The sequence below is a fragment of the Petromyzon marinus genome, unplaced genomic scaffold (assembly GCF_048934315.1).
Source record: "Petromyzon marinus isolate PM22_M1 ecotype Great Lakes invasive population unplaced genomic scaffold, UKy_Petmar_22M1.pri1.0 PM_Scaffold_426, whole genome shotgun sequence".
Classification (NCBI taxonomy): domain Eukaryota; kingdom Metazoa; phylum Chordata; class Hyperoartia; order Petromyzontiformes; family Petromyzontidae; genus Petromyzon; species Petromyzon marinus.
Genome location: NW_027423420.1, coordinates 42622 through 69695, shown reverse-complemented (window position 1 = coordinate 69695; position 27074 = coordinate 42622). Strand labels below are relative to the sequence as shown.

The following is a 27074-nucleotide window of genomic DNA, read 5'->3' as shown; positions in this document are numbered from 1 at the left end:
CTGGTACCGGTCATCGGCAAGTACAATCAGCTCCACGTCCTCCTGTACCACGTCACTCCATCTCTTCTCTAGCCCGTGCCGCGCCCGTTTAGCCCCCTCGATCCGGCCGAACAAAAGCTGTTTCGGCATGCGGTGGGCTGGGCATGCGGGCTACATGACCCAGCCAACGCAGCCTTGCCTGCCGGAGTAGCTCACTAATGGGACCGTGCCCAGATCTTTCAAGGATTTGTGAGCTCCTCACACAATCCAGCCTGGTTAAACCCAGGATGGATCGTAGGCAGGCCAGCCTAAATGTTTCTAACCGGCGAAGATGTTCCATTAGGGGGGTCCACGTTTCGCAAGCGTAGAGAAGGGAGGGAATGACCGTGGCCGAGAAGACCTGAAGCCTAGTGCGGAGCGACAGACCAGGTAGCTTCCACACAGCGTTACGCAACCGATGAAAAGATATTGCCGCTCGACTGATTCGGAGTGAGACCTCTGCTGTTAAACTGGAGCCGGTCATAAACACACTGCCCAGGTATGGGAAACTCTCCATTCTCTCCACAACTGCCCCATCACCGATTGGGATTTGTGGGGGTGGAGTGTCTGATGGTAAAAAAATACCCAGGCAGGTGCTTAGTTTTGGTGGGGCTGATGGTAAGGCCCCATCTCTTAGTGGCACGCTCCAGTCTAAGCAGCAGCGTCTCCAACTCCTCCTCTGAATGAGCAGCTATTACCAAATCATCGGCATACATAACGTGGTTGAGCAATAGGGAGCCATCCCTTGACCGCACCTGGGCATCGATCAGCCTCCCATTATATCTGTATCATATGGAGATTCCCCCAGTACAACTATTGAAGGCTTCACGAACTACGTGGTCAAAAAAGATGTTAAATCATGTGGGAGCCAGAGGACATCCCTGTCGCACCCCAAGGTGTACAGGGAATGGCTCGGACTCCCGGCCACGTAATTTTACCCGGGCCCGCTCACCATCATGAAGGTCCTTAATGATCGTGAGCAGAGGGTCAGGGACTCCAAAAGCACAAAGAACAACCCAGAGCCCAGGCCTACTGATGGTATCATAGGCCTTGACCAGGTCAATAAAGCAGAGATGTAGGTCTTGCTGGAATTCCCTACACCTCTGCTGTAGCAGACGGACACAAAATATGGCATCTGTGCAGGACCGCCCTTTCCTGAAACCGCATTGGGGCTCCGTAAGCCTCTCCTCAGCGTGCCTGGCGAGGCGATGTTGAATAATCCTTGCCAGGACCTTTCCCGGCACACTGAGGAGTGAGATGCCCCTGTAGTTGTTACAGTCTGTGCGGTCCCCCTTCAAAAAAGAGGGGGACCATGAGGGCATCCTTCCAATCCTGCGGAACCCGTCCAGTGGTCCAGACTGCTATGATGTCATATAGGGCAGTCTGTGCACAAACGCCACCCTCCCTCAGCATTTCGCTTGGGAGATCATCTCTGCCCGCTGCCTGACACACACACAGACACACACAGCCAGACACACACACAGACCTGCTTGTCACTCTTGATCTGCTGCAGCTGCACATGCGCCTTCCGCAGCAGGCGAGCCACCACCACCGATGACGACCTCCCTCCACCTCCTCCCTCCACCTCCTCATCCTCCTCTGCCTGTCCCTCTCCTCCCGCCCGTCCCTCCGACCCGGGACCGCCGGGGGTCCCCAGGGCTCCGTCGGGCATCGCTTTTTCCTGGGCGGCTGACGAGGAGGGTGACGTGGCGGCGGTGGCGGCGGTGGTGGCGGTGGTGGCAGTGGTGGCGGTGGTGGCAGTGATGGGGTCCTGAGGTGAGACAGAGAAGCAGGGAGAGTATGTGTGTGTCAGTGTGTGTGTGTCAGTGTGTGTGTGTGCCAGTGTGTCAGTGTGTGTGTGTCAGTGTGTGTGTGTGTGACACACACACTGACACACACTGACACAACACACTGAGTGAGTGAGTGTCGGAGTGAGTGTCTGAGTGAGTGAGTGTCTGAGTGAGTGAGTGTCTGAGTGAGTGTGTGTCTGAGTGAATGAGTGTCTGAGTGAGTGTCTGAGTGAGAGAGTGTCTGAGAGTGTCTGAGTGAGTGAGTGTCTGAGTGATAATAGCCTAACGATAAAAACCAACAACATCATCACAAGTTCGACCTCCCTAATCGAACCAACTAAACGCCCTTCCCTGAAACCTTCTGCTGCAAGACCCCCTAGATTCTATGGTCTCCCCAAGATTCATAAAGAAGGTACCCCACTACGACCCATCATATCCACGATCAACTCCTCTACGTATAAGCTAGCACGTTTTCTGTCAGATACCTTGCTGCCTTTCACTGGCAAGACCGCCTCAGCAGTACTTAACTCAGCCCAATTGGTCTCTATGGTCAAAGATGTTGTACTGTCCGCTGACGATATCCTTGTCAGCTTCGATGTGGTCTCTCTGTTCACCAAGGTCCCAGTACCTGATACCATTGAAATAATTTAAAATTTGGTACAACATGGACTAGACCCCGATACACCTGCGCTGGTTAGGCACTGCCTCACCAATATCTACTTTACTTGGAATGGCACCTTCTACAAACAAAATGAGGGTACCCCCATGGGTTCTCCCTTGTCACCAGTGATAGGCAATGTTTTCATGGAGAAATTTGAATCAGATGCCATCCAGACTTCCACCCTCAGACCTTCCCTGTGGAAGAGATATGTGGACGACACTTTCGTCACTTGGCCACATGGCCTCCCAGCTTTAAACCTTTTCCTACACCACATCAATTCCAGACATCCCGCCATCAAATTCACCATGGAAGTGGAGAAAGATGGCAAGCTGCCATTCATGGATGTTTTGTTTGAGAGGACTCATTGGGACATTCTGTCTATAGGAAACCCACCCACACAGATTCCTACTTGAAACCTGATTCCCACCACCACCCAACTCAAAAAAATTCTCTCATCAAAATGTTATACCACAGGGCTCATTGCATTTCGGACCAACACCACCTGACCAGTGAATTAAAACATGTACATCTGGCCCTCAAGAGAAACGGATACTCTGACCGTACCATCCGCCAAGCTGTTTCTCCCTCCATACAGAAACAACCACTTGATACTCTGATCAAAACCATCACACTACCATATATAGCAGACGTTACTAAAAAGATCTCCAAAATTCTGAACAAACACAAGATCCTGGTCCGGTTCAATACAGTACACAAAATTCGTGACCTGATCCCATCCGTGAAGGATGTCATTCCTGACTTACAGTACCCCGGGGTTTACAAATTGAGCTGCACCTGTGGTGACTGCTATATCGGGGAGACGAAACGACATGTCTCTGACCAAATTCGCGAGCACAAATCAGATTTGAAACACGGCAGAACGAATTCTTCTGCCGTAGCTGACCACTGTTACAACGCTGTGGGTGATCACGATATAATTTTCTCCGATACCGAGGTCCTTTGTAAACCCACAGGTTTTCATCAGAGATTTATCCACGAGGCAATTCAGATTTACAAACACAGACACAATTTCAACCGAGAAGATGGTTTCAAATTAAGCAACCATTGGAAAGATGTTCTAAATCATACCAAACATTTAAACTAATTTTCAATAGTATTTATCCAAATAGTGACATACCAAACTTTCATAGAAGCTTATTTCACTTCACACCTACATTTGTAAACTCCCCCCCTCCGTGCCGGTCCTCTTGTGCTTTTCGGTCATTTAATGCTAATTCCTTTGTCAAAGCGTTTTGTTTCCTCCCACACAGCTTAAAAGGACGCGACCTGGGCTGGACTGTCTTCTTCACTCCAACGCTGTCCTCGTGACAGTCTGATCCCTTCACCTGATGAAGGCCACTTGTGTTGAGGCCGAAACGTCGTGATTTTTGTTGTTTTATTTTTTTACCTACGTGACTTTACCGAATAGAACCAAAGAGTATGGATCCTTGCAGTCATGAAAGCTTCAAATCTAGAGTAAGTGAGTGTCTGAGTGAGTGTCTGAGTAAGTGTCTGAGTGAGTGAGTGTCTGAGTGAGTGAGTGTCTGAGTAAGTGAGTGTCTGAGTAAGTGAGTGTCTGAGTGAGTGTCTGAGTGAGTGTCTGAGTGAGTGTCTGAGTGAGTGAGTGTCTGAGTGAGTGTCTAAGTAAGTGAGTATCTGAGTGAGTGCCTCACCCGCTCTGCTGGAGTCTCTCCACCCCCCTCCACCTCCTCACCCCCCTCCACCTCCTCACCCCCCTCCACCTCCTCACCCCCCTCCACCTCCTCACCCCCTGCGGCCCCCCCCTTCCTCACCACCCCCCTCCCCCTGCGCCTCCTCTCCAGCTGACGCATTTCAGCCAGGATGGCGTCCACACGCTGGTGGATCCGGCGCTCCTCCGCCCGCTTGCGCCACGACACCCTCCCCCCTCCTCCCCCACCTCCTCCTCCACCTCCTCTTCCTCCTCCTCCACCTCCTCCTCCTCCTCCTCCACCTCCTCCTCCTCCTCGTCGCCCCGCTTGGAGTCGCCCGCTGCGAGCGATCTCCGCCGTGCGTTCTTCTTCCGTCGCTTCCTCCTCCGCCTAATCCTCCTCCTCCTCTTCCTCTTCTTCTTCTTCTTCCGCCTCCTCCTCCTCTTCCTCTCCTCCTCCTCCTCCTCTTGCTCCTCCTCCTCCTCCTCGTCGGCGTCGTCGGCGTCGGCGCTCGGCCGGACGAGGCGGCTGGCGTGGATCTTGAGCACGAGTTTGTGAACGCCGCCGCCCATCGCCGCGGACCCCGCCACCTGGTCGCCCGCCACCTGGTCGCCCGCCTCCACCACCGCCTCCACCGCGTCGTCGTCCCTCCGCTCCTTCGCCTCGTCGCCCGCCTCCACCTCCACTTCCTCCTCCACCTCCACTTCCTCCTCCTCCTCCGACGACGACGACGACGACGACGAAGAAGAAGAAGAAGTAGAAGCTGACGACGATGACGACGAGGACAACGACGAAGACGAGCAGCCTGACGCCGACGCCGACGCCGACGACGCCGACGACGACGAAGATAAAGCGGCGGCAACGGCAACGGCAACACCGCCACCACCACCGCCACCACCGCCGCCGCCGCCGCCCTCCCTCCCCCACGGACGCCGGCCGTGGGCGAGGAGCTCCGGCCCGGCGCCACGCTGACGCTTGGTGAGCTGCTGCTGCTGCAGCTGCTGCTGTTGTTGTTGTTGTTGCAGCTGCTGCTGTTGCAGCTGCCGCTGCTGCTGCTGTTGCTGCCGTCGCTGCTGTTGCTGTTGTTGTTGTTGTTGCTGCTGTTGTTGTTGTTGCTGCTGCTGCTGCTGCCGCGCCCGACCGGCACCGCCGCGGGCGGCCGCCCGTCCCCAGCGGCCGCCGATTCCGGCGGTGCCGGCGGTGCCGGCGGCTGCTGCTGCTGCTGCTGCTGGGGCGACCGCCGCCGGCGGGTCCGGCTGGCACGCCAGCAGCGAGGAGAAGCGGAAGGCCGGGTCACGCAGCGCGGAGCGCCGCTTGCCCACCACCACCAACACCGGCGGCGGCGACGATGCCGGAGACCGGGCGGCGGCGGTGGCGGCGGTGGGGGTGGTGGTGGGGGTGGTGGTGAGGGTGGTGGTGGGGGTGGTGGGGGTGGTGATGGGGGTGGTGGTGAGGGTGGTGGTAGGGGTGGGGGTGGTGGGAGTGGTGGTGATGGGGGTGGTGGTGGGCGCGGTGGTAGGGGTGGTGGTGGTGAGGGTGCTGGGGGTGGGGTCTGAATCGTGATCCGCCGGCGTCTCCTGCCGCCGATTCTTCCGCTTCTTTAGCAGCGGCCGCTCGGACAAAACCTCCTCCTGCTGCTGCTGCTGCTGCTGCTGCTCCAGCGCCTTCACCACCTCGCCCACCTTGGCCTCCTCTTCCTCGCCTCCTCTCCTCGCTCCACCTCCTCCTCCTCCCCTCCTCCTCCTCCTGCTGCTGCTGCCGCGTCCCCGGCCCCGGCCCTGCCACCAGCGTCCGCAGTGCCTCCTCGTCGCCCGCGGTCCAACCTCCTCCTCCTTCTCCTCCTCCTTCACCTCCTTCCTCTTCACCTCCTCCTCCTGCTCCTCCTCCTTCACCTCCTGCTGCTCCTCCTCCTTCACCTCTTCCTGCTGCTGCTGCTCCCGCACCACCTCCGTGCTATTCCGGTGCTCCGGGGCGACCCTCAGGCGGATCCGCAGCGGCGCCGCCGCCGCCGCGCCGCCGCCGCCGCCGCCGCCGTCGGCGCCGGCAGCGCTGCCGGCAGTGCCGGCACCGCCGGCGCCGCCGGCGCCGCCCTGCCGGGGCCCCAGCGACTTCCAGCGGCGGCCCTCGGGGGCCGGGAACGGCGCGGGGGGGCGGTGGTCGCGGTGGTCGCGGCGGGCGGCCTTGGGGGGCGGAGCGAACGAGGCGACGTCGTCGTCCGCGTAGCGCTTGGGCACCCGGATGGGGCGCGAGGAGCGGGCGCTGACGGCGCTGCTCACGGAGCTGCTCACGGAGCTGCTCACGGAGCTGCTCATGGCACTGACGGCGCTGACGCTGCTGCTCAAGGCAGTGCTCACGGAGATGACGGCGCTAACGCCGCTCACGGAGCTGACGTTGCTGCTCACGGAGCTGACGTTGCTGCTCACGGAGCTGCTCACGGAGCTGACGGAGCTGCTCACGGAGCTGACGGCGCTAACGCCACTCGCGGCGCTGGCTTTGCTGCTCACGGCGCTGGCCACGGCGCTGGCCACGGCCGCCGGGGCCGCCGGGGCCGCCGGGGCACGTCGGGGAGGACGCTGTCGAGGGGAGGGGTGGAGGGAGAGGGGGGAGGGGAGAGAGGGAGGGGCATCAGATTCCAGCGTTCAGCACGCAAAACCAATTCCTGTCTCAGTGGCAACGGTGGTGATGGTGGTGGTGATGGTGGAGCTGCTGGTGATGGTAGTGGTGGTGATGGTGGTGGTGATGGTAGTGGTAGTGGTGGTGATGGTGGTGGTGATGGTGGTAGTGGTGGTGATGGTGGTAGTGGTAGTGATGGTGGTAGTGGTGGTGATGGTGGTAGTGGTGGTGATGGTGGTGGTGGTAGTGGTGGTGATGGCAGTGGTGGTGATGATGGTGGTGGAAGTGATGATGGTGGTGGTAGTGGTGGTGGTAGTGGTGGTGATAGTGGTGGTGATAGTGGTGGTGGTGATGGTGGTGGTGATGGTGGTGGTGATGGTAGTGGTAGTGGTTGTGATGGTGGTAGTGGTGGTGGTAGTGGTAGTGGTGGTGATGGTGGTGGTGGTGATGGTAGTGGTGGTGATGATGGTGGTGGTAGTGATGATGGTGGTGGTAGTGGTGGTGGTGATGAAGGTGGTGGTAGTGGTGGTGAAGGTGGTGGTGGTGATAGTAGTGATGGTGGTAGTGATGATGGTGGTGGTGGTAGTGGTGGTGATGGTGGTAATGGTGGTGGTAGTGGTGGTGATGGTATTGGTGGTGGTGGTAGTGGTGGTGGTAGTGGTGGTGATAGTGGTGGTGAAGGTGGTGATGGTGGTAGTGGTGGTGATGGTGGTAGTGGTGGTGATGGTGATAGTGGTGGTAGTGGTGGTAGTGATGGTGATAGTGGTGCCCGGCGCAAGCGTTACCCCCGTGGGAGCCTTGACCCTGGCTAATTGAAGCGCTCTCTGCAGCAGCTGGCGCGACAGCCCTGTGGTGGTGGCCGTGGTGGCGGTGGCCGTGGTGGCGGTGGCCGTGGTGGCGGTGGTGGCGGTGGCCGTGGTGGCGGTGGTGCCAGCAGGAGGAGGCGGTGAGTCAAGAGAAGACGCCCGGCTACGCAGAGCTGCTTAGCCGGGCAGAGAGACACAGAAAGTAAAACACCAAAGACTCAGTAACAACACCATGGACTCAGTAACAACACCATAGACTCAACACTGCACCATAGACTCAACACTGCCCATAGACTCAAAACTACCACCCATAGACTCAACACTGCCACCCATAGACTCAACACTGCCACCCATAGACTCAACACTGCCACCTATAGACTCAACACTGCCACCCACAGACTCAACACTGCCACCCATAGACTCAACACTGTCACCCATAGACTCAACACTGCCACCCATAGGCTCAAAACAGCCACCCACAGACTCAACACTGCCACCCACAGACTCAACACTGCCACCCATAGACTCAACACTGCCACCCACAGACTCAACACTGTCACCCATAGACTCAACACTGCCACCCAGACTCAACACTGTCACCCACTGACTCAACACTGCCACCCATAGACTCAACACTGCTACCCACAGACTCAACACTGCCATCCATAGACTCAACACTGCCACCCATAGACTCAACACTGCCACCCATAGACTCAACACTGCCACCCACAGACTCAACACTGCGACCCACAGACTCAACACTGCCACCCACAGACTCAACACTGTCACCCATAGACTCAACACTGCCACCCACACTCAACACTGTCACCCACTGACTCAACACTGCCACCCATAGACTCAACACTGCCACCCATAGATTCAACACTGCCACCCACAGACTCAACACTGCCATCCATAGACTCAACACTGCTACCGACAGACTCAACACTGCCACCCATAGGCTCAACACTGCCACCCACAGACTCAACACTGCCACCCATAGACTAAACACCGCCACCCACAGACTCAACACTGCCACCCAAAGACTCAACATTGCCACCCATAGACTCAACACTGCCACCAATAGACTCAACACTGCCACCCATAGACTCAACACTGCCATCCACAGACTCAAAACTGCCACCCACAGACTCAACACTGCCACCCACAGACTCAACACTGCCACCCATAGACTCAACACTGCCACCCACAGACTCAACACTGCCACCCACAGACTCAACACTGCCACCCACAGACTCAACACTGCCACCCACAGACTCAACACTGCCACCCACAGACTCAACACTGCCACTCACAGACTCATCACTGCCACCCATGGGCTCAACACTGCCACCCACAGACTCAACACTGCCACCCATAAACTCAACACTGCCACCCAGAGACTAAACACTGCCACCCATAGACTCAACACTGCCCCCCACAGACTCAACACTGCCACCCATAGACGCAACACTGCCACCCACAGACTCAACACTGCCACCCATAGACTCAACATTGCCTCCCACAGACTCAACACTGCCACCCATAGACTCAACACCGCCCCCCAAAGATTCAACACTGCCACCAATAGACTCAACACTGCCACCCATAGACTCAACACTGCCACCCACAGACTCAACACTGTCATCCACAAAATCAACACTGCCACCCACAGAATCAACACTGCCACCCACAGACTCAAAACTGCCACCCACAGACTCAACACTGCCACCTACAGACTCAACACTGCCACCCACAGACTCAACACTGCCACCCACAGACTCAACACTGCCACCCACAGACTCAACACTGCCACCCACAGACTCAACACTACCACCCACAGACTCAACACTGCCCCCCACAGACTCAACACTGCCACCCACAGACTCAACACTGCCACCCACAGACTCAACGCTGCCACCCACAGACTCAACACTGCCATCCATAGACGCAACACTGCCACCCACAGACTCAACACTGCCACCCATAGACTCAACATTGCCTCCCACAGACTCAACACTGCCACCCATAGACTCAACACTGCCCCCCACAGATTCAACACAGCGACCAATAGACTCAACACTGCCACCCACAGACTCAACACAGCCACCCATAGACTCAACACTGCCACCCATAGACTCAACACTGTCATCCACAAAATCAACACTGCCACCCACAGAATCAACACTGCCACCCACAGACTCAAAACTGCCACCCACAGACTCAACACTGCCACCCACAGACTCAACACTGCCACCCACAGACTCAACACTGCCACCCACAGACTCAACACTGCCACCCACAGACTCAACACTGCCACCCACAGACGCAACACTGCCACCCAAAGACTCAACATTGCCACCCACAGACTCAACACTGCCACCAATAGACTCAACACTGCCACCTATAGACTTAACACTGCCACCCACAGACTCAACACTACCACCCAAAGACTCAACACTACCACCCATAGACTCAACACTGCCACCCATAGACTCAACACTGCCATCCATAGACTCAACACTGTCATCCACAAAATCAACACTGCCACCCACAGAATCAACACTGCCATCCACAGACTCAACACTGCCACCCACAGACTCAACACTGCCACCCACAGACTCAACACTGCCACCCACAGACTCAAAACTGCCACCCACACTCAGCACTGCCACTCACAGACTCATCACTGCCACCCATGGGCTCAACACTGCCACCCACAGACTAAACACTGCCACCCATAGACTCAACACTGCCACCCACAGACTCAACACTGCCACCCAGAGACTCAACACTGCCACCCATAGACTAAACACTTCCACCCACAGACTCAACACTGCCTCCCACAGACTTAACACTGCCACCCACAGACTCAACACTGCCACCCACAGACTCAACACTGCCACCCAAAGACTCAAGATTGCCACCCACAGACTCAACACTGCCACCCATAGACTCAACACTGCCACCCACAGACTCAACACTGCCACCCATACTCAACACTGCCACCCACAGACTCAACACTGCCACCCATAGACTCAACACTGCCACCCATAGACTCAACACTGCCACCCACAGACTCAACACTGCCACCCATAGACTCAACACTGCCACATAGACTCAACACTGCCACCCATAGACTCGACACTGGCACCCATAGACTCAACACTGCCACCCACAGACTCAACACTGCCACCCACAGACTCAACACTGCCACCCACAGACTCAACACTGCCACCCACAGACTCAACACTGCCACCCATAGACTCAACACTGCCACCCATAGACTCAACACTGCCACCCATAGACTAAACACTGCCACCCACAGACTCAACACTGCCACCCAGACTCAACACTGTCACCCACTGACTCAACACTGCCACCCATAGACTCAACACTGCCACCCATAGACTAAACACTGCCACCCACAGACTCAACACTGCCACCCAGACTCAACACTGTCACCCACTGACTCAACACTGCCACCCATAGACTCAACACTGCCACCCATAGATTCAACACTGCCACCCACAGACTCAACACTGCCATCCATAGACTCAACACTGCTACCGACAGACTCAACACTGCCACCCATAGGCTCAACACTGCCACCCACAGACTCAACACTGCCACCCAAAAACACAACACTGCCACCCATAGACTAAACACCGCCACCCACAGAATCAACACTGCCACCCAAAGACTCAACATTGCCACCCACAGACTCAACAATGCCACCCATAGACTCAACACTGCCACCCATAAACTCAACACTGTCACCGACAGACTCAACACTGCCACCCACAGACTCAACACTGCCACCCACAGACTCAACACTGCCACCCACAGACTCAACACTGCCACCAACAGACTCAACACTGCCACCCACAGACTCAACACTGCCACCCATAGACTCAACACTGTCACCCACAGACTCAACACTGCCCATAGACTCAACACTTCCACCCATAGACTCAACACTGCCCATAGACTCAACACTGTCACCCACAGACTCAACACTGTCACCCACAGACTCAACACTGCCCATAGACTCAACACTGCCACCCATAGACTCAACACTACCCATAGACTCAACACTGCCACCCACAGACTCAACACTGCCCATAGACTCAACACTGTCACCCACAGACTCAACCCTGCCCATAGACTCAACACTGCCACTCATAGACTCAACACTGCCTCCCACAGACTCAACACTGCCACCCACAGACTCAACACTGCCACCCATAGACTCAACACTGCCACCCACAGACTCAACACTGCCACCCAGAGACTCAACACTTCCACCCACAGACTCAACACTGCCCCCCACAGACTCAACACTGCCTCCCACAGACTTAACACTGCCACCCACAGACTCAACACTGCCACCCACAGACTCAACACTGCCACCCAAAGACTCAAGATTGCCACCCACAGACTCAACACTGCCACCCATAGACTCAACACTGCCACCCACAGACTCAACACTGCCACCCATACTCAACACTGCCACCCACAGACTCAACACTGCCACCCATAGACTCAACACTGTCACCCATAGACTCAACACTGCCACCCATAGACTCAACACTGCCACCCACAGACTCAACACTGCCACCCATAGACTCAACACTGCCACACATAGACTCAACACTGCCACCCATAGACTCGACACTGGCACCCACAGACTCAACACTGCCACCCATAGACTCAACACTGCCACACATAGACTCAACACTGCCACCCATAGACTCGACACTGGCACCCATAGACTAAACACTGCCACCCACAGACTCAACACTGCCACCCATACACTCAACACTGTCACCCACTGACTCAACACTGCCACCCATAGACTCAACCCTGCCACCCACAGACTTAACACTGCCACCCACAGACTCAACACTGCCACCCACAGACTCAACACTGCCACCCAAAGACTCAAGATTGCCACCCACAGACTCAACACTGCCACCCATAGACTCAACACTGCCACCCACAGACTCAACACTGCCACCCATACTCAACACTGCCACCCACAGACTCAACACTGCCACCCATAGACTCAACACTGTCACCCATAGACTCAACACTGCCACCCATAGACTCAACACTGCCACCCACAGACTCAACACTGCCACCCATAGACTCAACACTGCCACACATAGACTCAACACTGCCACCCATAGACTCGACACTGGCACCCATAGACTAAACACTGCCACCCACAGACTCAACACTGCCACCCATACACTCAACACTGTCACCCACTGACTCAACACTGCCACCCATAGACTCAACCCTGCCACCCATAGACTAAACACTGCCACCCATAGACTCAACACTACCACCCATAGACTCAACACTGCCCCCCATAGACTCAACACTGCCATCCACAGACTCAACACTGCCACCCACAGACTCAACACTGCCACCCATAGACTCAACACTGCCACCCATAGACTCAACAATGCCACCCATAGACACAACACTGCCACCCATAGACTCAACACTGCCACCCATAGACTAAACACTGCCATCCACAGACTCAACACTGCCACCCACAGACTCAACACTGCCACCCATAGACTCAACACTGCTACCCACAGACTCAACAATGCCACCCATAGACACAACACTGCCACCCATAGACTCAACACTGCCACCCATAGACTCAACACTGCCACCCATACTCAACACTGCCACCCACAGACTCCACACTGCCACCCATAGACTCGACACTGCCACCAATAGACTCAACACTGCCACCCATAGACTCAACACTGCCACCCATAGACTAAACACTGCCATCCACAGACTCAACACTGCCACTCACAGACTCAACACTGCCACCCATAGACTCAACACTGCTACCCACAGACTCAACAATGCCACCCATAGACACAACACTGCCACCCATAGACTCAACACTGCCACCCATAGACTCAACACTGCCACCCACAGACTCAACACTGCCACCCACAGACTGGACATTGCCACCCACAGACTCGACACTGTCACCCACAGACTCAACACTGCCACTCATAGACTCAACACTGCCACTCATAGACTCAACACTGCCACCCATAGACTAAACACTGCCACCCATAGACTAAACACTGCTACCCATAGACTCAACACTGCCACCCATAGACTCAACACTGCCACCCATAGACTCAACACTGCCACCCATAGACTCAACACTGCCACCCACAGACTCAACACTGCCTCCCACAGACTCAACACTGCCACCCACAGACTCAACACTGTCACCCATAGACTCAACACTGCCACCCATAGACTCAACACTGTCATCCACAAAATCAACACTGCCACTCACAGACTCAACACTGCCACCCACAGACTCAACACTGCCACTCATAAACTCAACACTGCCACCCAGAGACTAAACACTGCCACCCACAGACTCAACACTGCCACCCAAAGACTCAACATTGCCACCCACAGACTCAACAATGCCACCCATAGACTCAACACTGCCACCCATAAACTCAACACTGTCACCGACAGACTCAACACTGCCACCCACAGACTCAACACTGCCACCCACAGACTCAACACTGCCACCCACAGACTCAACACTGCCACCAACAGACTCAACACTGCCACCCACAGACTCAACACTGCCACCCATAGACTCAACACTGTCACCCACAGACTCAACACTGCCCATAGACTCAACACTTCCACCCATAGACTCAACACTGCCCATAGACTCAACACTGTCACCCACAGACTCAACACTGTCACCCATAGACTCAACACTGTCACCCACAGACTCAACACTGCCCATAGACTCAACACTGCCACCCATAGACTCAACACTACCCATAGACTCAACACTGCCACCCACAGACTCAACACTGCCCATAGACTCAACACTGTCACCCACAGACTCAACACTGCCCATAGACTCAACACTGCCACCCATAGACTCAACTCTGCCTCCCACAGACTCAACACTGCCACCCACAGACTCAACACTGCCACCCATAGACTCAACACTGCCACCCACAGACTCAACACTGCCACCCAGAGACTCAACACTGCCACCCATAGACTAAACACTTCCACCCACAGACTCAACACTGCCCCCCACAGACTCAACACTGCCTCCCACAGACTTAACACTGCCACCCACAGACTCAACACTGCCACCCACAGACTCAACACTGCCACCCAAAGACTCAAGATTGCCACCCACAGACTCAACACTGCCACCCATAGACTCAACACTGCCACCCACAGACTCAACACTGCCACCCATACTCAACACTGCCACCCACAGACTCAACACTGCCACCCATAGACTCAACACTGTCACCCATAGACTCAACACTGCCACCCATAGACTCAACACTGCCACCCACAGACTCAACACTGCCACCCATAGACTCAACACTGCCACACATAGACTCAACACTGCCACCCATAGACTCGACACTGGCACCCATAGACTAAACACTGCCACCCACAGACTCAACACTGCCACCCATACACTCAACACTGTCACCCACTGACTCAACACTGCCACCCATAGACTCAACCCTGCCACCCATAGACTAAACACTGCCACCCATAGACTCAACACTACCACCCATAGACTCAACACTGCCCCCCATAGACTCAACACTGCCATCCACAGACTCAACACTGCCACCCACAGACTCAACACTGCCACCCATAGACTCAACACTGCCACCCATAGACTCAACAATGCCACCCATAGACACAACACTGCCACCCATAGACTCAACACTGCCACCCATAGACTAAACACTGCCATCCACAGACTCAACACTGCCACCCACAGACTCAACACTGCCACCCATAGACTCAACACTGCTACCCACAGACTCAACAATGCCACCCATAGACACAACACTGCCACCCATAGAATCAACACTGCCACCCATAGACTCAACACTGCCACCCATACTCAACACTGCCACCCACAGACTCCACACTGCCACCCATAGACTCGACACTGCCACCAATAGACTCAACACTGCCACCCATAGACTCAACACTGCCACCCATAGACTAAACACTGCCATCCACAGACTCAACACTGCCACTCACAGATTCAACACTGCCACCCAAAGACTCAACACTGCCACCCATAGACTCAACACTGCTACCCACAGACTCAACAATGCCACCCATAGACACAACACTGCCACCCATAGACTCAGCACTGCCACCCATAGACTCAACACTGCCACCCACAGACTCAACACTGCCACCCACAGACTGGACATTGCCACCCACAGACTCGACACTGTCACCCACAGACTCAACACTGCCACTCATAGACTCAACACAGCCACTCATAGACTCAACACTGCCACCCATAGACTAAACACTGCCACCCATAGACTAAACACTGCTACCCATAGACTCAACACTGCCACCCATAGACTCAACACTGCCACCCATAAACTCAACACTGTCACCGACAGACTCAACACTGCCACCCACAGACTCAACACTGCCACCCACAGACTCAACACTGCCACCAACAGACTCAACACTGCCACCCACAGACTCAACACTGCCACCCATAGACTCAACACTGTCACCCACAGACTCAACAGTGCCCATAGACTCAACACTTCCACCCATAGACTCAACACTGCCCATAGACTCAACACTGTCACCCACAGACTCAACACTGTCACCCATAGACTCAACACTGTCACCCACAGACTCAACACTGCCCATAGACTCAACACTGCCACCCATAGACTCAACACTACCCATAGACTCAACACTGCCACCCACAGACTCAACACTGCCCATAGACTCAACACTGTCACCCACAGACTCAACACTGCCCATAGACTCAACACTGCCACCCATAGACTCAACACTGCCTCCCACAGACTCAACACTGCCACCCATAGACTCAACACTGCCACCCACAGACTCAACACTGCCACCCAGAGACTCAACACTGCCACCCACAGACTAAACACTTCCACCCGCAGACTCAACACTGCCCCCCACAGACTCAAAACTGCCTCCCACAGACTTAACACTGCCACCCACAGACTCAACACTGCCACCCACAGACTCAACACTGCCACCCAAAGACTCAAGATTGCCACCCACAGACTCAACACTGCCACCCATAGACTCAACACTGCCACCCACAGACTCAACACTGCCACCCATACTCAACACTGCCACCCACAGACTCAACACTGCCACCCATAGACTCAACACTGTCACCCATAGACTCAACACTGCCACCCATAGACTCAACACTGCCACCCACAGACTCAACACTGCCACCCATAGACTCAACACTGCCACACATAGACTCAACACTGCCACCCATAGACTCGACACTGGCACCCATAGACTAAACACTGCCACCCACAGACTCAACACTGCCACCCATACACTCAACACTGTCACCCACTGACTCAACACTGCCACCCATAGACTCAACCCTGCCACCCATAGACTAAACACTGCCACCCATAGACTCAACACTACCACCCATAGACTCAACACTGCCCCCCATAGACTCAACACTGCCACCCACAGACTCAACACTGCCACCCATAGACTCAACACTGCCACCCATAGACTCAACAATGCCACCCATAGACACAACACTGCCACCCATAGACTCAACACTGCCACCCATAGACTAAACACTGCCATCCACAGACTCAACACTGACACCCACAGACTCAACACTGCCACCCATAGACTCAACACTGCTACCCACAGACTCAACAATGCCACCCATAGACACAACACTGCCACCCATAGACTCAACACTGCCACCCATAGACTCAACACTGCCACCCATACTCAACACTGCCACCCACAGACTCCACACTGCCACCCATAGACTCGACACTGCCACCAATAGACTCAACACTGCCACCCATAGACTCAACACTGCCACCCATAGACTAAACACTGCCATCCACAGACTCAACACTGCCACTCACAGACTCAACACTGCCACCCATAGACTCAACATTGCCACCCATAGACTCAACACTGCTACCCACAGACTCAACAATGCCACCCATAGACACAACACTGCCACCCATAGACTCAACACTGCCACCCATAGACTCAACACTGCCACCCACAGACTCAACACTGCCACCCACAGACTGGACATTGCCACCCACAGACTTGACACTGTCACCCACAGACTCAACACTGCCACTCATAGACTCAACACTGCCACTCATAGACTCAACACTGCCACCCATAGACTAAACACTGCCACCCATAGACTAAACACTGCTACCCATAGACTCAACACTGCCACCCATAGACTCAACACTGCCACCCAGACTCAACACTGCCACCCACAGACTCAACACAGCCACCCACAGACTCAACTCTGCCACCCATAGACTCAACACTGCCACCCATAGACTCAACACTGCCACCCATAGACTCGACACTGCCACCCATAGACTAAACACTGCCACCCACAGACGCAACACTGCCACCCACAGACTCAACACTGTCACCCACTGACTCAACACTGCCACCCACAGACTCAACACTGCCACCCATAGACTCAACACTGCCACCCATAGATTCAACACTGCCACCCACAGACTCAACACTGCCACCCACAGACTCAACACTGTCTCCCACAGACTCAACACTGCCACCCATAGACTAAACAGTGCCACCCATAGACTAAACACTGCCACCCACAGACTTAACACTGCCACCTATAGACTCAACACTGCCACCTATAGACTCAACACTGCCACCCATAGACTCAACACTGTCATCCACAAAATCAACACTGCCACCCACAGACTCAACACTGCCACCCACAGACTCAAAACTGCCACCCACAGACTCAACACTGCCACCCACAGACTCAACACTGCCACCCACAAACTCAACACTGCCACCCATAGACTCAACACTGCCACCCATAGACTCAACACTGTCACCCACTGACTCAACACTGCCACCCATAGACTAAACACTGCCACCCATAGACTCAACACTGCCACCCACAGACTCAACACTGCCTCCCACAGACTCAACACTGCCACCCACAGACTGAACACTGCCACCCATAGACTCAACACTGCCACCCATAGACTCAACACTGTCATCCACAAAATCAACACTGCCACTCACAGACTCAACACTGCCACCCACAGACTCAACACTGCCACCCATAAACTCAACACTGCCACGCAGAGACTAAACACTGCCACCCACAGACTCAACACTGCCACCCAAAGACTCAACATTGCCACCCACAGACTCAACAATGCCACCCATAGACTCAACACTGCCACCCATAAACTCAACACTGTCACCGACAGACTCAACACTGCCACCCACAGACTCAACACTGCCACCCACAGACTCAACACTGCCACCCACAGACTCAACACTGCCACCAACAGACTCAACACTGCCACCCACAGACTCAACACTGCCACCCATAGACTCAACACTGTCACCCACAGACTCAACACTGCCCATAGACTCAACACTTCCACCCATAGACTCAACACTGCCCATAGACTCAACACTGTCACCCACAGACTCAACACTGCCACCCATAGACTCAACACTGTCACCCACAGACTCAACACTGCCCATAGACTCAACACTGCCACCCATAGACTCAACACTACCCATAGACTCAACACTGCCACCCACAGACTCAACACTGCCCATAGACTCAACACTGTCACCCACAGACTCAACACTGCCCATAGACTCAACACTGCCACCCATAGACTCAACACTGTCACCCACAGACTCAACACTGCCACCCACAAACTCAACACTGCCACCCACAGACTCAACACTGCCACCCATAGACTCAACACTGCCCCCCATAGACTCAACACTGCCCCCCACAGACTCAACACTGCCACCCATTGACTCAACACTGCCACCCACAGACTCAACACTGCCACCCACAGACTCAACAATGCCACCCATAGACTCAACACTGCCACCCATAAACTCAACACGGCCACCCATAGACTAAACACTGCCACCCACAGACTCAACACTGCCACCCACAAACTCAACACTGCCACCCATAGACTCAACACTGCCACCCATAGACTCAACACTGCCACCCATAGACTCAACAATGCCACCCATAGACACAACACTGCCACCCATAGACTCAACACTGCCACCCATAGACTAAACACTGCCATCCACAGACTCAACACTGCCACCCACAGACTCAACACTGCCACCCATAGACTCAACACTGCTACCCACAGACTCAACAATGCCACCCATAGACACAACACTGCCACCCATAGACTCAACACTGCCACCCATAGACTCAACACTGCCACCCATACTCAACACTGCCACCCACAGACTCCACACTGCCACCCATAGACTCGACACTGCCACCAATAGACTCAACACTGCCACCCATAGACTCAACACTGCCACCCATAGACTAAACACTGCCATCCACAGACTCAACACTGCCACTCACAGACTCAACACTGCCACCCATAGACTCAACACTGCTACCCACAGACTCAACAATGCCACCCATAGACACAACACTGCCACCCATAGACTCAACACTGCCACCCATAGACTCAACACTGCCACCCACAGACTCAACACTGCCACCCACAGACTGGACATTGCCACCCACAGACTCGACACTGTCACCCACAGACTCAACACTGCCACTCATAGACTCAACACTGCCACTCATAGACTCAACACTGCCACCCATAGACTAAACACTGCCACCCATAGACTAAACACTGCTACCCATAGACTCAACACTGCCACCCATAGACTCAACACTGCCACCCATAGACTCAACACTGCCACCCATAGACTCAACACTGCCACCCACAGACTCAACACTGCCTCCCACAGACTCAACACTGCCACCCACAGACTCAACACTGTCACCCATAGACTCAACACTGCCACCCATAGACTCAACACTGTCATCCACAAAATCAACACTGCCACTCACAGACTCAACACTGCCACCCACAGACTCAACACTGCCACTCATAAACTCAACACTGCCACCCAGAGACTAAACACTGCCACCCACAGACTCAACACTGCCACCCAAAGACTCAACATTGCCACCCACAGACTCAACAATGCCACCCATAGACTCAACACTGCCACCCATAAACTCAACACTGTCACCGACAGACTCAACACTGCCACCCACAGACTCAACACTGCCACCCACAGACTCAACACTGCCACCCACAGACTCAACACTGCCACCAACAGACTCAACACTGCCACCCACAGACTCAACACTGCCACCCATAGACTCAACACTGTCACCCACAGACTCAACACTGCCCATAGACTCAACACTTCCACCCATAGACTCAACACTGCCCATAGACTCAACACTGTCACCCACAGACTCAACACTGTCACCCATAGACTCAACACTGTCACCCACAGACTCAACACTGCCCATAGACTCAACACTGCCACCCATAGACTCAACACTACCCATAGACTCAACACTGCCACCCACAGACTCAACACTGCCCATAGACTCAACACTGTCACCCACAGACTCAACACTGCCCATAGACTCAACACTGCCACCCATAGACTCAACACTGCCTCCCACAGACTCAACACTGCCACCCACAGACTCAACACTGCCACCCATAGACTCAACACTGCCACCCACAGACTCAACACTGCCACCCAGAGACTCAACACTGCCACCCATAGACTAAACACTTCCACCCACAGACTCAACACTGCCCCCCACAGACTCAACACTGCCTCCCACAGACTTAACACTGCCACCCACAGACTCAACACTGCCACCCACAGACTCAACACTGCCACCCAAAGACTCAAGATTGCCACCCACAGACTCAACACTGCCACCCATAGACTCAACACTGCCACCCACAGACTCAACACTGCCACCCATACTCAACACTGCCACCCACAGACTCAACACTGCCACCCATAGACTCAACACTGTCACCCATAGACTCAACACTGCCACCCATAGACTCAACACTGCCACCCACAGACTCAACACTGCCACCCATAGACTCAACACTGCCACACATAGACTCAACACTGCCACCCATAGACTCGACACTGGCACCCATAGACTAAACACTGCCACCCACAGACTCAACACTGCCACCCATACACTCAACACTGTCACCCACTGACTCAACACTGCCACCCATAGACTCAACCCTGCCACCCATAGACTAAACACTGCCACCCATAGACTCAACACTACCACCCATAGACTCAACACTGCCCCCCATAGACTCAACACTGCCATCCACAGACTCAACACTGCCACCCACAGACTCAACACTGCCACCCATAGACTCAACACTGCCACCCATAGACTCAACAATGCCACCCATAGACACAACACTGCCACCCATAGACTCAACACTGCCACCCATAGACTAAACACTGCCATCCACAGACTCAACACTGCCACCCACAGACTCAACACTGCCACCCATAGACTCAACACTGCTACCCACAGACTCAACAATGCCACCCATAGACACAACACTGCCACCCATAGAATCAACACTGCCACCCATAGACTCAACACTGCCACCCATACTCAACACTGCCACCCACAGACTCCACACTGCCACCCATAGACTCGACACTGCCACCAATAGACTCAACACTGCCACCCATAGACTCAACACTGCCACCCATAGACTAAACACTGCCATCCACAGACTCAACACTGCCACTCACAGACTCAACACTGCCACCCAAAGACTCAACACTGCCACCCATAGACTCAACACTGCTACCCACAGACTCAACAATGCCACCCATAGACACAACACTGCCACCCATAGACTCAGCACTGCCACCCATAGACTCAACACTGCCACCCACAGACTCAACACTGCCACCCACAGACTGGACATTGCCACCCACAGACTCGACACTGTCACCCACAGACTCAACACTGCCACTCATAGACTCAACACAGCCACTCATAGACTCAACACTGCCACCCATAGACTAAACACTGCCACCCATAGACTAAACACTGCTACCCATAGACTCAACACTGCCACCCATAGACTCAACACTGCCACCCATAAACTCAACACTGTCACCGACAGACTCAACACTGCCACCCACAGACTCAACACTGCCACCAACAGACTCAACACTGCCACCCACAGACTCAACACTGCCACCCATAGACTCAACACTGTCACCCACAGACTCAACAGTGCCCATAGACTCAACACTTCCACCCATAGACTCAACACTGCCCATAGACTCAACACTGTCACCCACAGACTCAACACTGTCACCCATAGACTCAACACTGTCACCCACAGACTCAACACTGCCCATAGACTCAACACTGCCACCCATAGACTCAACACTACCCATAGACTCAACACTGCCACCCACAGACTCAACACTGCCCATAGACTCAACACTGTCACCCACAGACTCAACACTGCCCATAGACTCAACACTGCCACCCATAGACTCAACACTGCCTCCCACAGACTCAACACTGCCACCCATAGACTCAACACTGCCACCCACAGACTCAACACTGCCACCCAGAGACTCAACACTGCCACCCACAGACTAAACACTTCCACCCGCAGACTCAACACTGCCCCCCACAGACTCAAAACTGCCTCCCACAGACTTAACACTGCCACCCACAGACTCAACACTGCCACCCACAGACTCAACACTGCCACCCAAAGACTCAAGATTGCCACCCACAGACTCAACACTGCCACCCATAGACTCAACACTGCCACCCACAGACTCAACACTGCCACCCATACTCAACACTGCCACCCACAGACTCAACACTGCCACCCATAGACTCAACACTGTCACCCATAGACTCAACACTGCCACCCAGAGACTCAACACTGCCACCCACAGACTCAACACTGCCACCCATAGACTCAACACTGCCACACATAGACTCAACACTGCCACCCATAGACTCGACACTGGCACCCATAGACTAAACACTGCCACCCACAGACTCAACACTGCCACCCATACACTCAACACTGTCACCCACTGACTCAACACTGCCACCCATAGACTCAACCCTGCCACCCATAGACTAAACACTGCCACCCATAGACTCAACACTACCACCCATAGACTCAACACTGCCCCCCATAGACTCAACACTGCCACCCACAGACTCAACACTGCCACCCATAGACTCAACACTGCCACCCATAGACTCAACAATGCCACCCATAGACACAACACTGCCACCCATAGACTCAACACTGCCACCCATAGACTAAACACTGCCATCCACAGACTCAACACTGACACCCACAGACTCAACACTGCCACCCATAGACTCAACACTGCTACCCACAGACTCAACAATGCCACCCATAGACACAACACTGCCACCCATAGACTCAACACTGCCACCCATAGACTCAACACTGCCACCCATACTCAACACTGCCACCCACAGACTCCACACTGCCACCCATAGACTCGACACTGCCACCAATAGACTCAACACTGCCACCCATAGACTCAACACTGCCACCCATAGACTAAACACTGCCATCCACAGACTCAACACTGCCACTCACAGACTCAACACTGCCACCCATAGACTCAACATTGCCACCCATAGACTCAACACTGCTACCCACAGACTCAACAATGCCACCCATAGACACAACACTGCCACCCATAGACTCAACACTGCCACCCATAGACTCAACACTGCCACCCACAGACTCAACACTGCCACCCACAGACTGGACATTGCCACCCACAGACTTGACACTGTCACCCACAGACTCAACACTGCCACTCATAGACTCAACACTGCCACTCATAGACTCAACACTGCCACCCATAGACTAAACACTGCCACCCATAGACTAAACACTGCTACCCATAGACTCAACACTGCCACCCATAGACTCAACACTGCCACCCAGACTCAACACTGCCACCCACAGACTCAACACAGCCACCCACAGACTCAACTCTGCCACCCATAGACTCAACACTGCCACCCATAGACTCAACACTGCCACCCATAGACTCGACACTGCCACCCATAGACTAAACACTGCCACCCACAGACGCAACACTGCCACCCACAGACTCAACACTGTCACCCACTGACTCAACACTGCCACCCACAGACTCAACACTGCCACCCATAGACTCAACACTGCCACCCATAGATTCAACACTGCCACCCACAGACTCAACACTGCCACCCACAGACTCAACACTGTCTCCCACAGACTCAACACTGCCACCCATAGACTAAACAGTGCCACCCATAGACTAAACACTGCCACCCACAGACTCAACACTGCCACCTATAGACTCAACACTGCCACCTATAGACTCAACACTGCCACCCATAGACTCAACACTGTCATCCACAAAATCAACACTGCCACCCACAGACTCAACACTGCCACCCACAGACTCAAAACTGCCACCCACAGACTCAACACTGCCACCCACAGACTCAACACTGCCACCCACAAACTCAACACTGCCACCCATAGACTCAACACTGCCACCCATAGACTCAACACTGTCACCCACTGACTCAACACTGCCACCCATAGACTAAACACTGCCACCCATAGACTCAACACTGCCACCCACAGACTCAACACTGCCTCCCACAGACTCAACACTGCCACCCACAGACTGAACACTGCCACCCATAGACTCAACACTGCCACCCATAGACTCAACACTGTCATCCACAAAATCAACACTGCCACTCACAGACTCAACACTGCCACCCACAGACTCAACACTGCCACCCATAAACTCAACACTGCCACGCAGAGACTAAACACTGCCACCCACAGACTCAACACTGCCACCCAAAGACTCAACATTGCCACCCACAGACTCAACAATGCCACCCATAGACTCAACACTGCCACCCATAAACTCAACACTGTCACCGACAGACTCAACACTGCCACCCACAGACTCAACACTGCCACCCACAGACTCAACACTGCCACCCACAGACTCAACACTGCCACCAACAGACTCAACACTGCCACCCACAGACTCAACACTGCCACCCATAGACTCAACACTGTCACCCACAGACTCAACACTGCCCATAGACTCAACACTTCCACCCATAGACTCAACACTGCCCATAGACTCAACACTGTCACCCACAGACTCAACACTGCCACCCATAGACTCAACACTGTCACCCACAGACTCAACACTGCCCATAGACTCAACACTGCCACCCATAGACTCAACACTACCCATAGACTCAACACTGCCACCCACAGACTCAACACTGCCCATAGACTCAACACTGTCACCCACAGACTCAACACTGCCCATAGACTCAACACTGCCACCCATAGACTCAACACTGTCACCCACAGACTCAACACTGCCACCCACAAACTCAACACTGCCACCCACAGACTCAACACTGCCACCCATAGACTCAACACTGCCCCCCATAGACTCAACACTGCCCCCCACAGACTCAACACTGCCACCCATTGACTCAACACTGCCACCCACAGACTCAACACTGCCACCCACAGACTCAACAATGCCACCCATAGACTCAACACTGCCACCCATAAACTCAACACGGCCACCCATAGACTAAACACTGCCACCCACAGACTCAACACTGCCACCCACAAACTCAACACTGCCACCCATAGACTCAACAATGCCACCCATAGACTCAACACTGTCACCCATAGACTCAACACTGCCACCCATAGACTCAACACTGCCACCCATAGACTCAACACTGCCACCCATAGACTCAACACTGCCACCCACAGACTCAACACTGCCTCCCACAGACTCAACACTGCCACCCACAGACTCAACAGTGCCACCCATAGACTCAACACTGCCACCCATAGACTCAACCCTGTCATCCACAAAATCAACACTGCCACTCACAGACTCAACACTGCCACCCACAGACTCAACACTGCCACTCATAAACTCAACACTGCCACCCAGAGACTAAACACTGCCACCCACAGACTCAACACTGCCACCCAAAGACTCAACATTGCCACCCACAGACTCAACAATGCCACCCATAGACTCAACACTGCCACCCATAAACTCAACACTGTCACCGACAGACTCAACACTGCCACCCACAGACTCAACACTGCCACCCACAGACTCAACACTGCCACCCACAGACTCAACACTGCCACCAACAGACTCAACACTGCCACCCACAGACTCAACACTGCCACCCATAGACTCAACACTGTCACCCACAGACTCAACACTGCCCATAGACTCAACACTTCCACCCATAGACTCAACACTGCCCATAGACTCAACACTGTCACCCACAGACTCAACACTGTCACCCATAGACTCAACACTGTCACCCACAGACTCAACACTGCCCATAGACTCAACACTGCCACCCATAGACTCAACACTGCCACCC

At 54.3% G+C, this 27074-nt stretch overlaps 1 protein-coding gene across 1 annotated transcript in view; it reads right to left on the bottom strand.

Moving 5' to 3' along the window:
- The window catches only part of LOC116958742 (uncharacterized), a gene marked incomplete at its 3' end in the record, with an annotated part of 82921 nt that overhangs the window by 13232 nt on the left and 42615 nt on the right, over positions 1–27074 (bottom strand). The window contains exons 4-7 of the mRNA XM_076064408.1: positions 7538–7731; positions 4388–6712; positions 4143–4292; positions 1505–1789 (exon numbers count right to left, since the gene is read on the bottom strand). Coding sequence (XP_075920523.1) covers positions 1505–1789; positions 4143–4292; positions 4388–6712; positions 7538–7731 — 2954 coding nt within the window. The remainder of the gene's footprint in view (positions 1–1504; positions 1790–4142; positions 4293–4387; positions 6713–7537; positions 7732–27074) is intronic.